The following is a 21,677-nucleotide window of genomic DNA, read 5'->3' as shown; positions in this document are numbered from 1 at the left end:
GTCAACCAAGCTAACATCGGGTTGCGAATCAGAGCAAAACAACACAACGTTCCTGTAACGGCAAAGTTTCACGTTCAAACATTTGAATTATTACCAGCGAACTGAAAGACACAGTTTGAAAAGTGTGAATTGGAAATGAAGCCCGATGACACGAATTCGAAGTTAGTGGAAATGAGATTGTAAGTGGCAGCAAGTGGAAAGGGGTTGTAATGTGACTGGAATTGTGACTTGCCTATCATACATTCGTGGTAAGCTATTATAACTATTTCAGCGTTTATCTTCTCGTACCGATGTAGACCACTGGTTGACGCACTGATGACACACTGCCGTTATCATGACTGCAAAATGCTGAAACGTAATTCAGGATCTAATCGATTTTCCATGAAAATGTGATAGGCAAGTGACTTGCATACCTGCCTGCAGTAGTGAATCAGGTAATGTACACAATGACTGAGTGCATCAGGTAATGTACACAGTGACTGAGTGAATCAGGTAATGTACACAATGACTGAGTGACTGGGTGAATCAGGTAATGTACAGGGTGACTGGGTGAATCAGGTAATGTACACACTGACTGAGTGAATCAGGCAATGTACAGGGTGACTGAGTGAATCAGGCAATGTACACAATGACTGAGTGAATCAGGCAATGTACACAATGACTGAGTGAATCAGGCAATGCACACAATGATTGAGTGAATCAGGTAATGTACACATTGACTGAGTGAATCAGGCAATGTACACAATGACTGAGTGAATCAGGCAATGCACACAATGATTGAGTGAATCAGGTAATGTACACAATGACTGAGTGACTGAGTGAATCAGGCAATGTACAGGGTGACTGAGTGAATCAGGTAATGTACACATTGACTGAGTGAATCAGGCAATGTACACAATGACTGAGTGAATCAGGCAATGCACACAATGATTGAGTGAATCAGGTAATGTACACAGTGACTGAGTGAATCAGGCAATGTACACAATGACTGAGTGAATCAGGCAATGCACACAATGACTGAGTGCATCAGGTAATGTACACAGTGACTGAGTGAATCAGGTAATGTACACAATGACTGAGTGACTGGGTGAATCAGGTAATGTACAGAGTGACTGGGTGAATCAGGTAATGTACACAATGACTGAGTGAATCAGGCAATGTACACAATGACTGAGTGAATCAGGCAATGCACACAATGATTGAGTGAATCAGGTAATGTACACATTGACTGAGTGAATCAGGCAATGTACACAATGACTGAGTGAATCAGGCAATGCACACAATGATTGAGTGAATCAGGTAATGTACACAATGATTGAGTGAATCAGGTAATGTACACAATGACTGAGTGACTGAGTGAATCAGGCAATGTACAGGGTGACTGAGTGAATCAGGTAATGTACACATTGACTGAGTGAATCAGGCAATGCACACAATGATTGAGTGAATCAGGTAATGCACACAATGATTGAGTGAATCAGGTAATGCACACAATGATTGAGTGAATCAGGTAATGTACACACTGACTGGTTGTAGACATTGACCCACACCCACACCCACACCCACACCCACACCCACACATACATGCATACATACATACATACATACATACATACATACATACATACATACATACATACATACATACATACATAAATACATACATACATACATACATACATACATACATACATACATACAGACAGACAGACAGACAGGCAGGCAGGCAGGCAGGCAGGCAGGCAGGCAGGCAGGCAGGCAGGCAGGCAGGCAGGCAGGCAGGCAGGCAGGCATGCATGCAGGCAGACAGACAGACAGACAGACAGACAGACAGACAGACAGACAGACAGACAGACAGACAGACATATCTTCAGTTATTGGCGATCAATAGTCACGTTCTTGAGAGGCATGTAGATATTAGTATTTAGCAACTGGGCCCAGTACGTATGTCTATGTTACGACTGGCGTAGCGTTACGATCGCTTTGAGGAACCGAGAGCCCAGGGAATAAGGTAAACTGTTATGGATGTTAACTTCTTGTTGTTTACAAGGTACTGGGCTGTTCCTTGCCTCTTCACGATATAGCTGAAATAAAGACTTGCAGAAGACATCAGGCTCAACTGATGTCAGTACACACCCTAGACACTATTAGCTGTCCACTGGTCACGAGGGTGATGGGGGAGGGGGTGGGGTAATGTGTTGATGTACCCTCGATGTTTGTTATGTTCCAAAGACAAACATCGAGGTTCATCAAGCCAGGGGCCCCGATGGACCAATGAATGACGTAGGCATCTTATCGAACACCTCGATGTTAATTTTGAACTGATCGAAGCATGGTTATCGGATCGTACACTTCAGCCAACCTGTGTGAATCAAACGATTCGAATCTTGCATCTTAATGTGTTTCCTGTAGATATTGTTTTACTAAAGTCCTGTTATTGATTTGTATTTTTGTGTTCCGTAGCTGATAATATTTCTTTCACATCAGAACATTTTGCGTTCTAAAACCGTTTGAAATAAAATCATTAGTGGCTCAGTTAATTAGTGTGTTAGATATTCGCCACTTATTCAACCAAACAGAACGAAACCCATGCTAATCTTGTCTTTTCAATAATCCCTGTTCAATAATTAGTCAATGTGTACCGTAATTGGGTTAATTAATCAGGCAATGTACACAATGAGTGAATCAGGCAATGTACACAATGAGTGAATCAGGCAATGTACCTAATGAGTGAATCAGGCAATGTATATAGTTTATGGTTATTCAAGTCATGTTGTACACATTGCCTGACTGTAGATATTGACTGTACAGATACAAAGGATCATGGAGACTTACAGTATTCGCGTGTATATCGAGAATCGCCAATAAGACAATCACCTTTGCAACGAAGCTCAAGGCATACCTTAGTTCCCACTCAAGCACATATAGCTATAAATCATATTTTTTTAAAAAAATAGTTCAGTATAAAGAATCACAAAACTTAATTCTAAGTCTATTGATAAATATGACCTGTAAGATGTAGCACAAAGCGTAAGTAAAATAAACGAGTATTATTTCAACTATTTCACTTGTTGGAAAATACGACTCCTGGTTGTATCAAACCTTCACGGAATATTGAGTACAATAAACACCATATGTTACATAAAATCTGAATTTGTTAGCTAATGGAAATTATTCAAATCGGATGTATGGAACGTTCGATTGACCATAATTGAAATGCCTTTAAATGCTTTCTTTAGTGCTCAGGTTCAATATTTGTAAAGATAAAAATGCGCTTTGTTCAAGCAAAATTGTTTATGAAATTAACTGAGCAGCGAAGGAGAAAAATAACTGTAAAGTATATTTGGTGTAAAGTGAATTTTTTTGGCAACAGTATAACTGTTGAATCGTGGTCTTCTTATTTCAAAGGCCTGATAATTCCTCAGTTTGAGAATTTACAGATTGTGTCATTGATTTCATTACCAACCATGATTGTGCCGAATGTATTGATTGTAATAACTCTGATATTTTGTCAGATCCCATTACACAAGGTGAGATGAGGAAAGCAATATTATTAATTCTTTGATATTCGGTAATGCGCCAGGTCCATACGGGATAGCCTCTGGGTCCTTTAAAAGTAGGCTTTGTGTTACTACCCCTTTAGAAGTTATATCCTTTTCAATGTTAGATAAAGGGCAGTTCCCGGATTCATGAAGCGTTGGTTTGATTTTGTGAACGTGCCCTTGGTATGTTGCAAGCGGGAAGATCAGTTGTTGACGTCGCGTTCTACTTCTCTTTAAGAAGGGGGATAATTCTGATCGAGATAACTATCAAGGTAGTTCTCTTCTAAACGTATTGAGCAAGGATTTTACATTTATTTTGGAGTCAAGGTTAAGAATTTGGACAGGTATCGCTGTGAAGGATGTTCTCTCGTTCGTACGCTGCAACTGAAGTCATTAGCAATGGCTCGAGCACGCTGACCAGCGTTGACCAGAAGTCCAGTAGCTTGTTGTCGCTGATCTCTCGTAAACCTGGCCCTAAATGCTGTGTTCAGAAATCAAGTGAACGACTGTCTTTCAAGCCGACAGCACACGCCCGAATGCATGGATGCACGTGCATCTCGATTTCAGTGTTGTGTTTGAGCAAACTATTCCCTTTTGCGAAACAAAAACATGTCAAACCTCAGTCTCTAACAATACTTTAATGGACAAAACAGGCTATACAACCACGATTCAAGTTTCACTCAAACTTGACTTCCGATTGATAGATGTACAGGCTTCAACTTATGCACAGGCTTCAACTGATTGGTGTGCAGGCTTGTGTTGATTAGGTTAACGAGTTACAGGTAAAGATGTTTGGATAAAGGTTAGTCACTGAGGATAAGGTGGTTCCATGCATTGGGTAAGTAAACACCTCCGTCTCTGTTGATTCCGCTTGATTGCAATGGCTTCTAGGAGCTTCCGTTTTTTTAAGTCATTGGCGTTCCTAACTAATGTCCTGGTGTTGTCCCAAACAATCTTGTGATTGGGGTTGTGCATGATGTGTTCACATACAGCAGACTTCTGATCCAAATTTTGAACTGATGTTTTGTGTTCTTTTAACCTGATAGCCAGTGGTCGACCAGTTTCACCAATATATGTCTCTTTACAACTGCATTGGATCTGTTAGATGCATCCTGCTGGGTTGTTGCATTTAGGTGTTGTTGGCCCACGTCCATTAGCTGATAGTAGCGTTTTCAGGTTGGTGTCGCTACGGAAGGTGACGTCTATTCCTGATGTTTGCCATTGCAATCAAGGGGAACAATCCCTCAATCGAGGTGTTTACTTACCCAATGCATAGAACCACCTTATCCTCAGTGACTAACCTTTATCCAAACATCTTTACCTGTAACTCGTTAACCTAATCAACACAAGCCTGCACACCAATCAGTTGAAGCCTGTACATAGTTTTACCCTCACTTCACCTGAAGAAGAGACTAGAATCTGTCTCGAAACGTTGTGACCTTGTGTAATAAAGAAGTTGAACCATGAAGCACTTTTAGTTTGATTCCTCCAACTTCTAAATGCCTTTGAAACAACTTATACATCAACATGGAGATGCGGCAGTCTCAGCGCTCAACCGATTCACCAACTTGTTAATCAAGAAGACTCGAAATGACAACCAGCTTACATTCCTTCTGAGATGCCGGGATAACAAACTAGTCCCTAAAGGCCTGCAACTGAAAACCTCCCTCCGACGGTCAGCACCAGCTATTGCTAAGATCCTGCATGAAGCCAGCAGCAAGATACTGAAACACCAGATAAGCAACCTGAGGCAAGGCAGGAGTCACCTCCACCAAGCCATACAGAATGGTAAGTCAACCCTTAAACACCAACTGGAGTCAGACATATATGAGAAGATTCAGAACATCACGGCCACCTCATCCAAGTCACTTCACGACAAGATCAGAACCAACCACATCAAGAAATTCCAAGACCTCCTCAACCATAATGTCAAAAACAGGAACAAAACAGCTAGGAAAAACAGAGATGACTACCTGAACAAAACAGTAATAAACCTGAGCAGCAAACCCTTGACAACCTCACAGATCTCACTCCTATCCAAAGGACTAAGCTATGTGCTGACCAACCCACGTCCCAACCCAGATGTGTACATCAGCGACATAGAGAAAGGACTGCAACAACTGGCCCCTAATGGCAATGTGGACTACCTACGACACCAAATAGCTGACATCATCCGCAAAACCCCAAGCCAACAGAACAACCTGTCCAAAGATGAGAGGAAAGCAATACAAGAACTTAGAAAGGACAAGGGGATCACCATCACGGCTGCAGACAAAGGGAAAGCCACAGTTATCATGGACACTCCAGAATTCATACAGCTAGTAGACAAGACCCTGGGAGACCCCACAACTTACAAACCTCTAAACAAAGACCCTACAGCCAAACTAGAGAGACAGCTAAAGAAAACTCTGAAGACCCTCCATACCAACCGAGAAATCAGTGATTCCATATTCAACCACCTCAATCCCAACAACTCCCAACCGCCATATGCCCGTGCCACCGTCAAAAGAACCCTGTAAAGACTAGAATCCTTGTGTGCTCTTGAGGATCCGTCTACTACAACACGGCCCAACATCTATCCTGCATCCTAGCCCCACTGGGAAAAACTGGCAGCTCCTTTGTGAAAGATTCGGCATCCCTCGTACAGCAGCTGAGAAACACCAGTGACACAAAAAAGTTAGTCAGCTACGACGTGGTAGACCTATTTACCAATATACCCATCAAAGAAGCCATTCACATCCTATCTACTAGACTGGAAACATCTCTACCAGACCTAGACACCAAACTCACAGCCCAAAGCATCGTCGATCTCGTAAGTAAATGCTTCGAGACTTCATATTTCAACTGGAATGGCCAGCTCTACCAACAGATCCATGGATTGCCAATGGGATCCCCTCTATCACCACTACTGACAGAAATATACATGATTGCCTTTGAAGAAACTGCCCTGAAAACTGCACCATTCACCCCAAAGCATTGGTTCCGCAAAGTAGATGATGTCCTAGCTCTCCTGGACGACAACCAAGATCCAGAGGCCCTGCTGCAACACTTGAATTCCCAACACCCAAGAATTCAGTTTACAATGGAAGAAGAGACACACCAACAGCTTCCCTTCCTGGACATTCTTCTCCACCGACGCCAACAATCCATTGCCACCAGTGTTTACCGTAAACCAACACATACGGATCAGTATATTCATCACCAGTCCAACCATCATCCCCAGATCAAGAAAGGCATAGTAGCTACCCTGGCACGAAGAGCAAAAGCGGTCTGCAGCCCAGACAGCCTCCACAACACCTGAAACCAACCTTCCTAGACCTTAACGAGTACCCACCCCATCTAGTCAGCAACACCATCACCAAGACCCTGAAAGAAACTCCCAAGTCAACTAAACCAGAACCTTCCCCCATCAGAATTAACATACCATACCATGGCCAGATAAGTCATCGCATCAGCCGTCTCATCAAGAAAACAACAGGAATAGACGTCACCTTCCGTAGCGACACCAACCTGAAAACGCTACTATCAGCTAATGGACGTGGGCCAACAACACCTAAATGCAACAACCCAGCAGGATGCATCTACCAGATCCAATGCAGTTGTAAAGAGACACATACTGGTGAAACTGGTCGACCACTGGCTATCAGGTTAAAAGAACACAAAACATCAGTTCAAAATTTGGATCAGAAGTCTGCTGTATGTGAACACATCATGCACAACCCCAATCACAAGATTGTTTGGGACAACACCAGGACATTAGTTAGGAACGCCAATGACTTAAAAAAAACGGAAGCTCCTAGAAGCCATTGCAATCAAGCGGAACAATCCCTCAATCAACAGAGACGGAGGTGTTTACTTACCCAATGCATGGAACCACCTTATCCTCAGTGACTAACCTTTATCCAAACATCTTTACCTGTAACTCGTTAACCTAATCAACACAAGCCTGCACACCAATCAGTTGAAGCCTGTACATCTATCAATCGAAGCCTGCACATCAATCAATAGAAACCTGTATATCTTGTTACCCATTGTTATCAGTCTACTGTTATGTGTATATATACTGCAACCCTTTAGTTTTACCCTCACTTCACCTGAAGAAGAGACTAGAATCTGTCTCGAAACGTTGTGACCTTGTATAATAAAGAAACCATAAAGAACCATAAAGCACTTTTAGTTTGATTCCTCCAACTTCTAAATGCCTTTGAAACAACTTGACTTCCGATGCATATATTCTTTTTAAAAGCAATAGGTTCCAATACTCCATTGATACTTCAATGCCACTTCCAATATTACGACGTTTCTTTTGCCTTTCAGTATATATGGTTACATCGAAGAAGACTTTTCCCATTGACTTGGGGGAATCAATTGTAATCCTTATGCAAATCAGTTGCACGGTGATCATGCATCAAACTGCTGAAAGGCATGTGCAAATATCGTGCATGTGAACAGCTGCGTTTTGGTGTGAAATGTTGTTGAAAATTCTCAAATTTTCACTGAATTTCATCATTTATTGAGCTCATGGCAATAATCTTTTCAATGTTACGAATTTGTTTTACAATACGTCAGTTCATGTATAAACAGTACAGTCTGGCTGCGTTACTCCGAACACTTCCGTTTTTCATCAAAAACGTTCGGATAGTGAAAAGTGGGACTAGTGAAACGAACCATTGTGCACACCACTGCAGTAGAATTACTGTACCTATAAATAGTGTGGACTATTTTGCCAAATCTAGTTTTTAAAAACTGACTGAAGTAAGAGGCTACATTTACACCAGTGATTTTAAACTTTTAATGGGTAGTGTATGAAAAAACTGTCCATATACTTGAAAAGAAATCTACCAACTTGAACTGTCACGCGAACAATGCTGAAATGTACTTTCATGTGCTTTGGTCATGAGGCCGTATGGCAGAGTAACCTTGTCATGATCAGTTGTTATTTTTCACAGGGAGTTAGGATTTCGAACCAAGTTTGAAGCACTTTTATTGAGATAACGAGTCAGTAAGAACATCACGGTACATTGCAGGGTTGATGAAATCTCCGGTAATGGATACCCGCGCAATGGAGTATTAATGACATGTTAAAGGTTCATTAAAGTTTGATACAGTTGGGTCTTCCGTGAATGTCTAATAAGACGACTTGGGGTGGTAAAGTATTACAGTCTGTCCTTGCAGAGTGTGAACTATCCTCACCAGGCCGGGATAAGAATTCCGAAATCAAGCACTTGTTTAGCAGGTCACTATTGTCTACTTGAGACCTATGCAGGAATAACTCACTCATCAATGTACATGTGCAGTCTCTCGACTCTTGATTCGTAGGTAACAAGAAATGAATCATATAACCAACTATTTATTGGAATACAGAGTAAAAATATTTTAAAAAATTATAGGAGACACCATTACCTATTCCATATATTGTGAAAATATATCACCGGAGTTTAAAGTCCTGCACATATAACACTTGCAGATATTGCACGTCCAACCGTGCTTGTTGCTGATGCTGTAAATGATGTGTTATCCTGGTCAACGATCGTAGCTCTCAACAATCTCCTGACCACGTGGACCGCCATTACAGCTGAATGTACGAGTATTGCACCTGTGAGAATTGTGATCAGAGTGCGCTGTAGACCATGCTTTCGCTTTGGAACCTTGATGGCACTGGTAACGCCACTGAAGCCAAAAGCCATTGTAGCGGGTTGAGCCCAGGGTCCCAGTTCAAGAAATGTTCGTAGCTCTACGACATTCGTAAGCCCACGATGAACTACAGAGTTACGACAGGTCGTAACGTTATGAAAGATTTGAGGATCGGGACCCAGTTCTTCTATGATCTACTGAATGCGTTCAGTCACGATCTTGAACTGAAGATCACCATCACATATTCTAAATAAAGGAAGCGCAGGACCCGGCTCATATCCACACGTCGTCCCTAGGATCCCGTTACACGTTCCCCCACACGTTCCCCAAGGGCGCTGATGATATACCCCCCTCCCACCCCCGTCTCTTCCTTGTCCATGGGCTAATGCCATACGTTCTCCCAGTCTACGCCCTGCACGGTGATCTCACCCAGACACCCTATGTCCTTCCTTCGTCCATGGACTACCGTCACACGTTCTCCCAGTCTACGTCCAGGGCGCTGATTATATACACACACCCTGTCTCTTCCTTTGTCCATGGGCTACCGTCACACGTTCTCCCAGTCTACGCCCAGGGCGCTGATTATATACACACACCCTGTCTCTTCCTTCGTCCATGGACTACCGTCACACGTTCTCCCAGTCTACGCCCAGGGCGCTGATTATATACACACACCCTGTCTCTTCCTTTGTCCATGGGCTAATGCCACACGTTCTCCCAGTCTACGCCCAGGGCGCTGATCTCACCCAGACACCCTATGTCCTTCCTTCGTCCATGGGCTACCGTCACACGTTCTCCCAGTCTACTCCCAGGGCGCTGATTATATACACACACCCTGTCTCTTCCTTTGTCCATGGGCTAATGCCACACGTTCTCCCAGTCTACGCCCAGGGCGCTGATCTCACCCAGACACCCTATGTCCTTCCTTCGTCCATGGACTACCGTCACACGTTCTCCCAGTCTACTCCCAGGGCGCTGATGACATCCAGACGCTCCATTTCCTTCAGTTTGACGACCAGGTCGGCAACAGCAGCTCGAGGATGTGTTGAGATCCAGTCGTTAAGTAGCGCCCAACATGGGTCTTTGGGGCAGCGAAACATGATGAGCTCAACTTCGTGTGACGTCTTTCCAAGCATTCCTAACACAAAGAATGTAAAAACGTATGCACACATATCTACAGACATAAATGACATAAGTTTGTAATCTATTTTATTCACTCTTTTGCCATTTTCATTCAGTTTGGGGAGAGTGGGATAGCCTAGTCGTTATAGCGTTCGGGCGTCACGCCAGAGACACGGGTTCGATTCCTCATATGGGTACTATGTGCGAAACCCATTTCTGGTGTCCTTCGCCGTGATATTCCTGGGAAATTGCTAAAAGCGGCGTAAAACTAAACTCACTCACTCATTCATGCAATATTGCTTTCCTTAAAAGGTCGGCGAATTGTGAGAAATATCACGAACTCCCCGTTATCTGCATTAAAGATAATCATGGCCTCTAAATGAATGTTAGGTGACAGAGAATGGATGCATATATATTATTTATAGTGTATTATTTATACACCGCGTGAAATCTCCTGCAGCTATGCGCGATTAAACTGACACATCACTGTTCGACACTCCATTAATCATATATGTGGTCTGTTTCACACAAAAGCGGACCAGTGAATTGCAGTCTAACTCGAAGACTAATAAACATAAAATAAAACGCTGATCAGAATCAAAACATCGGACCAACTCTGTAAGGCTTTGCAGAATTTCTGTCCTAAAAGTATAAAAAACAATGTTGCTTAACAAACAATCCTTAAAATATGGACACAGTGTACTGTTTGTTACGAGGGAGAAGTGCAGAGAGAGGCAGAGCCTGATGTTGGAGAAGCTCGTGCTCAAGTGCCCATAGTTATTTAATCCTTAATCAGCGCTCTGCCGTCTCCATCCTATCTCGTACGTCTCGCCAAACGGACTATGGTAAACGCTGCAGCTAAAATGCTGGATACTGGAATATAATTTTACTGATATAATATTGGTTTCAGGTTCAGTTTACTGCCACAATTGCATAAAAAATCCTTGAAGGTGTGTTTTACTGTATATTTTGACCAAATCACAAATACATCAAAAGAAGACATATATTTGGCCGGTCTGTTTTTCTGGGTACGCTCCCGACAAAATATTCACTGTAATTTTAATCCCTGACATAAATTTACAGTGTCACGAAATACAATTCACATGATTCTAGAACCATCTCATGTAATCTGTCACAACGCAATGGTGGATAACAATGTCCAAACGTTATTCTTACCTGCCAGGTATCGCCAGTCTTTACCCAGGGCATTCGGAACACTGAGGTAGTCACATACCCGTCCTGTCACAACATATGGGAGGTCACTCAGAAGTGTCGTCATGTTGCAGCCGCCAGCAGGAAAGACTTGCCGCTCTTGTTGGAGCACAAGTGATGCCTACAGTCATCCATGTGTTACAGCGTAAGTATGCTGATCAGCAGCTAATGTATTTGATCAAGGTGAATTTCTAATTACTTTCTCATTTTAAACGCTAAACAACAAGGCAGCTCTTATCACTACAGTATTTGACAAATATATAAACTCACGGGCAAAAGAAAGAAAACACTTTTCATTTAGAATTTTTGGCAAAGTTGTTCAACTTAGTAAAACCCTTTTAGGCCGAAACGGTCAGCTCAGGCACTGACTAATCGTGCGCTCAATCGCAGCAAGCATGTTGGCTGAGTAGAAGCACATGAATTTGCGAAAAGATCAAAACGTGCATCTCGGAGATTTTGCAAAATGCTTGCCGAGAACTGGTATGAAAAGGCAACGAATGGGTGGCCATACGCTGAAAGAAAACCATTGAAATTATGGCACGGCTAACAGCGCAAAAGAGAGGGAGAGGGCCATAGGTATAGGGCTATGGACGCCAACAACAGCCATATTGCAAGGACCCTGAACTGTACACGTGGCAATATCATCAGACTGTTCCAGCGTTACAGGCAGACTGGCAGCACCCAAGATAGGCCACGGTCAGGCAGACCACGTGTGACGACCCGACAGGAAGACCGTCATTTGCGAACTCTTTATCTACGCTACCGTGTCATCATGGCAACGGCTCTTGGACATGTCATCAGTCGATGTGCTACGGCGTGCTACGGTGCAGCAGGTATCAGAGCTCGATGTCGTAGCAGGTTACAAAGGGCCAGGACTGTAAATCGCTGGCTGGTACGAAATTAGCAGCGACTAGATTTCACAGAAGAAAGTTGATTCACCATGTTCCATAATGATGGCCGGGTGCGAGTATACCCTCGCAAGGGAGAAAGGTTAGCGCCGAACGGCGTCCAAGAAGGGTATCCTTTTTGTAGCAGACGGTGTGATGGTGTCGGGAGGAATTTGTGGGAATCAACGCACACGATTGGTCGTAACACGTGGAAACTTGAACGCACAAGGATATAGTGATGGCATTCTTCAACCCATGCCAATACCATTTCTTTGCCAGCAACAGCTACGAACACTTTTGCAGCACGACAACAGCAGGCCCCATACAACGCGGATTGTCCAGAACGTCTTGAACGCCCAGAATATCCAAATTCTTCCATGGCCAGCTCGTACGCTCACCGGATTTAACCCCATAGAACACTTGTGGGATCACCTGTATCGCCAGGTGAGAAGACGACCACGATCCCCAGCGAAACGACAAGAATTTGCAGACGCTCAAGAATGACTGGAATAGGATTCGAATGACGGCTTTCGTCCTCTAACGGCGTCGATGAGGCGGCGAGTCTGAGCGTGTATTGCTCCTACAGGTGGTCTAACTCGGTATTAAGGATGTGTATGCATGACCAGAGACTTGAAATGACTGAGACATTCCATGATTGACTCTTGTTGTGTTGAATTGTGCTAGTCCTACCCCTGTGCTATTCATCTGTGATGAGATTCACATAGACACTATTGGTGCATTGTCCTAATTACTGGCTTCATTATATGTACTATAACTTAAAACATTCCATGTTCTGCTTTGATTTTATTGATCATTAACAAGGATGATCACTTTCTTTTGCCCGCTAGTTCATTTACGAATACGTATTTCAATTAACCGGAAGTAGAAAATACTTTCACCTAAAATTGGAGTACAAACAAGACTCATTAACCCTCTCATGTTTTTGCTGACCGTCCGTTACCTTTCCGTTTCTGATAGCCACCTTTCTGCCGCGGCACCAATGGTGTTTTACCCTGAGACACTGGTTGTCAGTGTCTCCATCGTGAACGTCGTCGTCTCCAAGTGACAGGATGTGAAACCTCGTCTGAAATAGGTAATTGTAAATATTCTTCAACTTGGCACACATACATACAACAGCAAATGCAAATGCTGACATGCCCATAGCAGTGAGTGAGTGAGTGAAGATCTGTAGTCACATCGGCAGTATTTCAGCCAAATGGTGACTAAACATGTTATACATTCATGACAAACTTAATAATAATAGATAATAATAAATGCACAAAATAAATATGTCGACGAAGGGCATTTTGTTTTTTAAATATATTGTTCTGATAATAATAAATGCACAAAATAAATATGTCGACGAAGGGCACTTTGTTTTTATATATATTTTGTTTTATATTTTCATTGGTTCCCAAGATCAAAATAATACAGATATGCAAGTGCAAGGCTGCGATAGATACTGCTTAAAGTAATACAGTTACATAATGTACATATGAGATATTATTGTAATGATAATTTTATAAACATACATGATGCATTAAATAGATGGTGTATAGATAATGTAAAGTACCAATCTGTACAGCATGAGTCACTGAAGTACGGGGGCAAGCAAGATCAATTTATGATGGACGTTTTTTATTTTATTATTTTTTGTTGATACATAATTTTCCACAAAGAATAATTCTCATGGAGTTTTTATGTATAAAGTTATTTTTGGAAGCATATTTTTAATGTTGCATATGTGAATATGTCTCTTTGCAGCAATGATGATGTGATTTAGAAATCTATTTTCACCTTGAGTACCAAACTAAATCATGTTTTTTTTATAATTCCAATGGATGTGAATAAAAATTAAGCCGAATTTTACAATTTATCCAAAAAGTTTGAGTCACCTGACAGTCCCAGTAAACATGACACCCTCATTTACATCTTTGCAAAAACAACACAGACTGTTGTGTAAAGTCTAAAAGCTTTGTATTTTGCAATCCCCTTCTATATACTATAAACATATTTTTCCAATCAAAGTCAGTTTCGGGAAACAAAAAGGTTTCATTCATTACAAATGTTTGGACATTTATCATTACAAATAAGTTTGTCATAAAAAAAACTCTGCAGCCTTTTGACGCTTTTACCAAATATTTCTGGCATTGGGTAATATTCATAATACTGACTGGAATAGAGTGACACCGCTTTAAAGTATCCAAGATTAGGGTAATACGTTCAGTAAGTATCTGAAATATAAACAAGTACCTTTGATATGATAATTCTCTCTTAAAGATTCTATTGATAGTAATCCATTCTCATCACATATATCCCTAATATTCACAATCCCTTTCTCTGCCCATTTTTTAAAAAGAAGTGTGTGGAGTTTTTGAAGTTGTGATTGAACCATTGTGGTTGGGATAGAATTTCTTTAATGTTGTTTGGGTCAACATAATGTTGTTTGTGAAATAGGTTCCATGCTTTTAGCACATCATTCCAAAAAGGATTTTCCATCTCAATAAGTTTTGAAATTTCCTCCAAAGTTAAATATCGGAAGGACAATTAATACAACTAGAATGTCATAGAATCAGTTATGAAACTGGCATGCAAATCTAAAACTGCTCACAACTGTCAACAAAGCAATGTCAAATTGGCTATAGAACGCCATTTCCTGCATGAATCTTGCTGTATATACACAATCACTTTAAGCGCTCTGATTTTTATCTACATACAAAAAATATTTAGCAAACACTTTCAAAAAGTCTATTTAAAAAACAAACAAACTGATACTTAAACGAAAACTGACATTAATAACTGATTCTTGATTGATTTCACATTGAAACATTTATCCCTTGTGTTGATGAAAAAATAGAAAAGTCGAGCAGAACAGGAGATAGGACATGGAGGATCCTCACCTTTTTAACATGATAAGTATTCGCGTGTATATCTAGAATGGCGTCACATAATGACCTTTTCTGCCTTGGACTGACGGCACAATGGGGTGTAACCAATAGCTGGTTTAATTTCACTTTATATATTTCTTTGTACTATATCTCTAGTGTAACATCAAATGATTGGTGTATATGTGTCACAGATGTGTTGGGTGCTGCCATATGAGGAGCATCAGGTTTATTCAGCCATCGTGGTACAGGAAATTCCAACATGGCGTGATAACCAATAAAAATATGATGTCGCATTGATCACTGACAAGAATGTTAAATAATTCGATGATTCCAATTCTCCACATTAACGTTGGACTTATGCATTATGAAACATGTTAAACAGTCTGACCAACCTGATGTTTCATGTCCTGGTGAGGTGGTTCGCATGGACACGCAACCCCAAGCTTCAGCTTACATTTGGCAAAGTCTCTTTTCACGATTCTTTTCAAAAGGTCCCAGAGAAGATATAACATTTGAACATAATCAGTACCACTCTCACAACGTATTACGATTCTAAGGAACTGCTTGACAGGTGTTTGCACGGATTCAGCATCAGTGCTTGGAATCGTGTTCTCACACGTAGTGTCTGGAGATTCGTCTCGATAGTTTGGAGTACTAGAATCTAGCATCTCCAGTTTATAGCTGAACTTGTCCTTGTAAGAAAAGAGTGCTTTCGTCTGACACGCGTTAAGGACTATACTTTGGTCGTCTGATATAATACTGTCATCAAAAGCAGCACATCTGCATACAAGTCGAAGGAATGCTGGGAGTGGAAGAGCAGGCACACACTGGACAAAAAATATGTGATCGTTGCTTGTATCTGGCCAGTAGTTATCTGGCAGAGGAAGGGTCTTAGGTAGCAACGCTGGAATGAGATACAGCCGATCTCGCATCGTCTGACTTGGTTTTGTTTGTATCTTGCATAGTAGATTGAAACTTTCGAACAAATACGCTGCCCTTTCAAAACCCCCAAAGACGTCTATAGTTTGATGTGAGCGTAGTATATTTTCTCTGAAAAGCTTCTCGGTACATATGCCGAATGTTTCTAAACATTCCCAATCCTGAAGTATGTGCCTTTCACGCTGAGACATTTTCGGCACAGTTGTCAACTGACTTAAGACTTTCACAATGGCGTGAGGATTCAATATGATGAACTCCCGCAGGATATTGTCTTTTGAAATGTAAAGTATTTCTCCTGTGTTTGAGAAGAACTTTAGCAGTTCTTCAAAATCTTCTTCCGAATCAATAAGACAATCGTTTCCTTTACATATGTCATAAACATCTTCATATTTTTTTATACATATCCCATCGTTGCGAAATTTCTCTATGAGTTTGAAGAAGTAGATGTACTTTATTGGGTACTTCTTAACGTTAATGTATCTTACTTCTCTCAATATTCTCCTTCGCAGATTCAAGTGATCGCTATCTTTGTCATTTCTTACAGAATTCTCCACAGGGAATAGAGGAGTGTCATTGTCATTCCACACCACTATGTTGTGAAACTGTCTTGGCAATGCTTCTTTCAGTCGCTGGCCTAGTTTTATGATCACAGACTGATTGAGGGATGGGTCATTTCTGTGAGTACCAACAATGAAGACCCTGATGTCTGGGTAATCATGGTGGACATAGATAGAGTAAAGCCATTGCAGAAGATATGCAAAAGCTAGGTCAAAGTCTCTTGAAGCGTCCAGCATACTGAACACAAGAAGGTACATGCACTGCCCAGTCATGTATAGGTGATGAGCGGTGTAGTATAGGGGATGACCAGCAAAGTCACGGAGCACTAGTTTTAGACTGGTGTTTATTACTCTCGCCTCGATAACCTTACTTGGATTTTTGACGGTGCAAGCTCTAGTCCCTGTTGCCAGGTTATTCAAAATTTCGATAACCGCTACAACAGACAAGGACATAAAAATATAATTCCATGAGACGACTGATAACTTCCAGTTGAATAGATAGATCATGAATGTTCCCGGTATGGATCCAAGAAAGTGACGAATAAATCGACGACATCTAGGACTGTCCGTGATTCTTTTGATATGTGTGTTTATGATACAGTAGGTATTCTGTCCTGCCGAGAGTCCAACTGCATGAAAATGCCCCGTACCTAATCCACACATTAAGAGAAAGGCATAGTCTTCTGGTAGAACTTGTATCACAATGGCTAAAAGTGGAGCTACAACATATAACAACACAGACCTGTAGCTGACAGATCCAAGTCCAACGTAGCACCCCATAATGAACATGTGAAGACGAGGAGACAGGAATAACTGATATGGGTCTTCTCCGGTCGCTTGAGGTGGTTGAGCTAGACAGAATGTGCAGACAATACCTACTCCCAGTGACATTCCAAACGAAAAGGCCAGAAATGTTTCTCCTATACCGTAGCACAAAAATCCCATGAAAATTGCACATGTTGAACCAAATTCGGATTTCAAATGATTGAATACCGTCCCACCAACATCCCATCTCAAAAGTGCCTCACAGAGAAGGACCTGGTGGAATATTCCTACTGCAATTCCAAATCCTTCTCGTGTCCCAAAAGCAAGACCTGAAGCACAAAACAGTCCAATTACAATAATTCCGACCCAGGGATATCCCTTCAAGCTTTGCATTGAAACAGCACAGAGAAATAATCCAAGAATAGGATAAGTCACAGCCGCAATTTTAGCAAAACACACCACTGGTGCTACAACTTTTCCAACGGTGAGCCTCGACGTTTTTTCCTTCAGTCTTCCCAAGACATGTTTTCCGAGGACTGCATCAAACTCTTTCTCGTTCGCCATGTGGATATCAAGCAGAGACCAGGATGACGCCGGTTGTACCCCGACAGTTTCCACTAACTCGTGATCAATACCAACTGTGCTTTCCTCATCCTCTCTGAACTCCTGCCATGCTAACATCTTCCTGAGACTGGTTTTGCCCTGTCTCTCCCTGCCCACGATGTTGAGGATGACCCTGTAGGAGCGATCCTTGTCCTCCCGGAGAGCCTCCTGCTCAGCCTGCCTGCCTTCTGGACCCATGATGTACTCCATGCCAGGAGTGATGCCCATCTGGTAGATGGCTTGATTCTCTGCCATCATTCATGGTAAACGCGCCTGGCCAGTAAAGTAACCTGAAAAACAGTAACAGACACATCCCGAACCTCTTTCTGGAAAGTGTTATGGTCCAAACAGAATTAGCTGCAAAATGTATTTCACGCCATTGCTCATGCATTAAACCGTATTGTGTCCGCCTATACGATGGCCGAGAGTAGTAATATTTCACAACTGGGATACTCCCTGAATGTTGAATAACACACATTGACACATCGATTGACACCCGTCATTAAAATCCTACGCAGTATCTTGTGAACAAATTGCTAGGAACACGCTCAGGCCTACCGAGGTTATTACTCATCTGATACGCAGACAATCATTTTGTACTATTCACATTAAAAGAAAATCATCATACCAAACACGCAAACATCCAAATTAACAGGTACGTTAAATGTTCAAGTAGAGTTAGTTAGTAAGTTAGTATTTAACGTCACGTCGGCAATATCTCAGCTATATCGTGACGTTTAAGTTGAGATGACTTCATGAACATGTGTACTTCATAAAATTTCAGAATATACTTTTCTATATTTATCTTGGGTTATATGAGCTATGTTTACATTTCTTCTCTGGTACTGTCTCAGCTTTTCAGCCTTTCCTTCTAGAGTACTCAGGTTGACTGATGTTGTGACAAGAACAGGAGAGGTAGGGTTTACAAGCGGCTTACTTCCCGGTGTTAGCCATGTGGAAACTGTGTTTGCATGTCGGCCATATGTCAACATTGACCTGGACACCAGAAAACGAAGACTAGGACGCAATCATTATCTTGCTGTCACGACTAGACAGAAAGGAAATATATTTCAGCAACAATCCTGTTTGTTGCAGTCACCTCTGAGTCACTAGTATTTCAAGTCCTACTGAATATTTCAACCCGGATATATCATCAGATCATCTGTTAGGAGCACATTGATGAAATGGAATATAACGGGGAATTCCCGCCATCGGGTATTTGTTGGGTTGCACAGGGGGTGAAATTACAACACACCCACTAAGCCCTCCTTGTCACTGATTCTGTGTGTTCGTGTTATTGCACGCCACACCATCCGCCCATCCGGATATGTAAGCCCTATTTGTAGCCCGTCCAATGTCCATAACACGCTCTTAATCGCGAGATTACAGTGTCACGAGGACTGTGATAAAAAGGGTGACCTATGTCTATGTGTGTACTTGATGTCACAGAATGACTTTCACACATGTGTACACAAAGGGCCCATTTGGTAATCGGACGGAGATATGTACAACTGTCTGTACATACTACTCAAAGTTTGTTAAGGATAAACTTTTGACGATACGCATGTCTAATACAGTGAGCACACAGTTCTTCGGTGAACCCTCTCTATTTGGTGATTCATACTTATATAGTTGTGTGACAAGTTTAATTACTCGTGGAAACATCACCACGCTCGGGTAAACACACACTGGTAATCACTATTTCTCTTTGTCCTGACAGTGCCACCACGGAGAAACGATCTGCGGAATTCCAACAAACACTGTCCAATCGTCCACGCGAGGTTGTCCTCCTTGCCATTGACAGGACCCACATCATAGATTCTCCAACGCTGCTATGGTCTGAATGGGACTAAACCGTGATCTGAGGTGGGATCATTTCTACTGGAAGAACCGACCCTATGTCCAACAGCATGCTGTATGACGGATATGATGACAGGTCTTCAACGCCCATTTAAAGCAGGAGACTGTTGTCAGCATCGAATGGTCCACTCGATCACCAGACCACAACCTTACCTAACTGATATGGAACGCGCATATGACCAAACTTTCGCGGTGCGCTGTCCTTCCGCCAACTGAGCAGTGACACGAGACCTGAACACTGGAACGACTCAATAATAAGTTGTTTAAAAGGTTCCAGTTTGTGTCTTATCTTATCTGATTATTGTTCCGTTCTTTCTTGACAATGGGGTTGTGTTTATTAACCATGTCTGTGCGGAATATCGGCTTGATACCGGAATATCAGCTGAAAACAGTTTGACTTTTAGAGTGGTGACCCTCAGCAAAATAGTATAATGCAGTAGTATGAATGTTCTCATTCTCAAACAACAGATGCAGATTAATTGATGTACTTACGCTGTCGGTTGTTCATCCCGATCAGTCCGCAGAGAAAGAAATTAGGAAATCATCTTGTAAACATTCAGGGTAGTAACAGGTTAGAATGTCCGCCCCATCACCGTCACTGTACACGTCTCAACAAAGTGGGAGGAGATGTAAGTGAGTCGCTTTAAGGAAAGCAGCCGGATATGTGTGTCCTACTTTTGAGAGGACACGGTGAAGGTAGTTTTGATTGGATCTATGTTGTGACGTCATGTGAGTAAACCATTGATTCAGTTATTCTCTTGCCTTGCCACGGCTAGTCAGAATAAAGAGGTCAAGTATGTAGCTGTGCACTGATAATGGTGCAGGGAACAGTGGACAGTGTGGGGCTTTTTTGCAGATTTATTTCTAAAAAATAAAAAAAAAAGTTGTTTCACAAACTATCATTCAAATATTGATACAGTTCACTATTTTTTACGAGGGGGAAGTGCAAAGAGGGGCAACCAGGTGAAAAAAGAATGAAAAAAAAAGAATGAAGACGGCACAGCACAAGTTTATCGGCACTTGTGCACAGGCCTCTCAAACACCTTGTTGCCCCTTTTCGACCCAAATGGACTGTATCGAGCAATTTTGGTGGTGACACCACACAGACGACATCACCGTTTACACATGTCATATTCACACTTTCAAATTGACAAACTAGTGGATAACAACCTCGTTTATGTCGTAAGTGCGATGTTTCGAAACAGATTCTCATGCCGTTGTCAAGCAGGATGTTCTACGAAGTAAAATACGTTGTTATGCTTAACGTTTGTCATGTTATTGTGGCATTAGTTTAATGCCACTGAAAGAGGTGACCAGTAGAGATGGCACGTTGTCCACGCCAAGGCGTCTTCTCTCACGAAATCACGTGTTTATAACCCTTGTACATTTCAAGGTATGAATATCAGTTGTCTGGGCAATGAAAGGCGACTATGCTTATCGTAAGAGGCGACTAACGGGATCGGGTGGTCAGGCTCGCTGACTTGATTGACACATGTCATCGGTTCCCAATTGCACAGATCGATGATCATGCTGTTGATCACTGGATTGTCTGGTCCAGACTCGAGTATTACAGGCCGCCGCCATATAGCTGGAATAGTGCTGAGTAAAACTAAACTCACTCACTCGCTGTGTTGGCAAGACAATTGCGTTAAGAAACTTTAAAATAAC

The 21,677-nt window shown here is 41.9% G+C and overlaps 3 protein-coding genes across 3 annotated transcripts; 2 read left to right on the top strand and 1 right to left on the bottom strand.

Moving 5' to 3' along the window:
- The first annotated feature begins 5,041 nt into the window (after positions 1-5,041).
- On the top strand, positions 5,042-6,061 carry LOC137278907 (uncharacterized). Its single transcript, XM_067811408.1, has one exon. The coding sequence runs from the start codon at positions 5,042-5,044 to the stop codon at positions 6,059-6,061; it is 1,020 nt and encodes a 339-aa protein (XP_067667509.1).
- Positions 6,062-6,465: 404 nt separating this feature from the next.
- LOC137278906 (uncharacterized) lies at positions 6,466-6,843 on the top strand. The gene has a single exon (XM_067811407.1). The coding sequence runs from the start codon at positions 6,466-6,468 to the stop codon at positions 6,841-6,843; it is 378 nt and encodes a 125-aa protein (XP_067667508.1).
- Positions 6,844-8,878: 2,035 nt separating this feature from the next.
- LOC137278121 (uncharacterized) lies at positions 8,879-20,677 on the bottom strand. Its single transcript, XM_067810261.1, has 5 exons — positions 20,502-20,677; positions 15,678-18,439; positions 13,359-13,481; positions 11,475-11,631; positions 8,879-10,314 (listed from the first exon to the last, which is right to left on the bottom strand). The coding sequence occupies exons 2-5, from the start codon at positions 18,405-18,407 to the stop codon at positions 10,121-10,123; spliced, it is 3,204 nt and encodes a 1,067-aa protein (XP_067666362.1). The 5' UTR covers positions 18,408-18,439; positions 20,502-20,677; the 3' UTR covers positions 8,879-10,120.
- Positions 20,678-21,677: the final 1,000 nt, after the last annotated feature.

This window comes from Haliotis asinina, chromosome 3 (assembly GCF_037392515.1).
Source record: "Haliotis asinina isolate JCU_RB_2024 chromosome 3, JCU_Hal_asi_v2, whole genome shotgun sequence".
NCBI classification, from domain to species: Eukaryota; Metazoa; Mollusca; class Gastropoda; order Lepetellida; family Haliotidae; genus Haliotis; species Haliotis asinina.
Note: the sequence above shows the minus strand (reverse complement) of the source record. Positions and strands in the feature narration are given on the sequence as shown.

What these genes read in the sequence shown, in the direction of transcription:
- LOC137278907 (XM_067811408.1), top strand. Translation starts at nt 5,042, where the DNA reads ATGCCTTTGAAACAACTTATACATCAACATGGAGATGCGGCAGTCTCA.
- LOC137278906 (XM_067811407.1), top strand. Translation starts at nt 6,466, where the DNA reads ATGATTGCCTTTGAAGAAACTGCCCTGAAAACTGCACCATTCACCCCA.
- LOC137278121 (XM_067810261.1), bottom strand. Translation starts at nt 18,407, where the DNA reads ATGATGGCAGAGAATCAAGCCATCTACCAGATGGGCATCACTCCTGGC. An exon ending in ACCAGGACATGAAACATCAG is followed by an intron (nt 13,482 to 15,677) that starts GTTGGTCAGACT and finishes TACCTATTTCAG; the next exon opens with ACGAGGTTTCACATCCTGTC. An exon ending in TGGCTATCAGAAACGGAAAG is followed by an intron (nt 11,632 to 13,358) that starts GTAACGGACGGT and finishes GGATGACTGTAG; the next exon opens with GCATCACTTGTGCTCCAACA.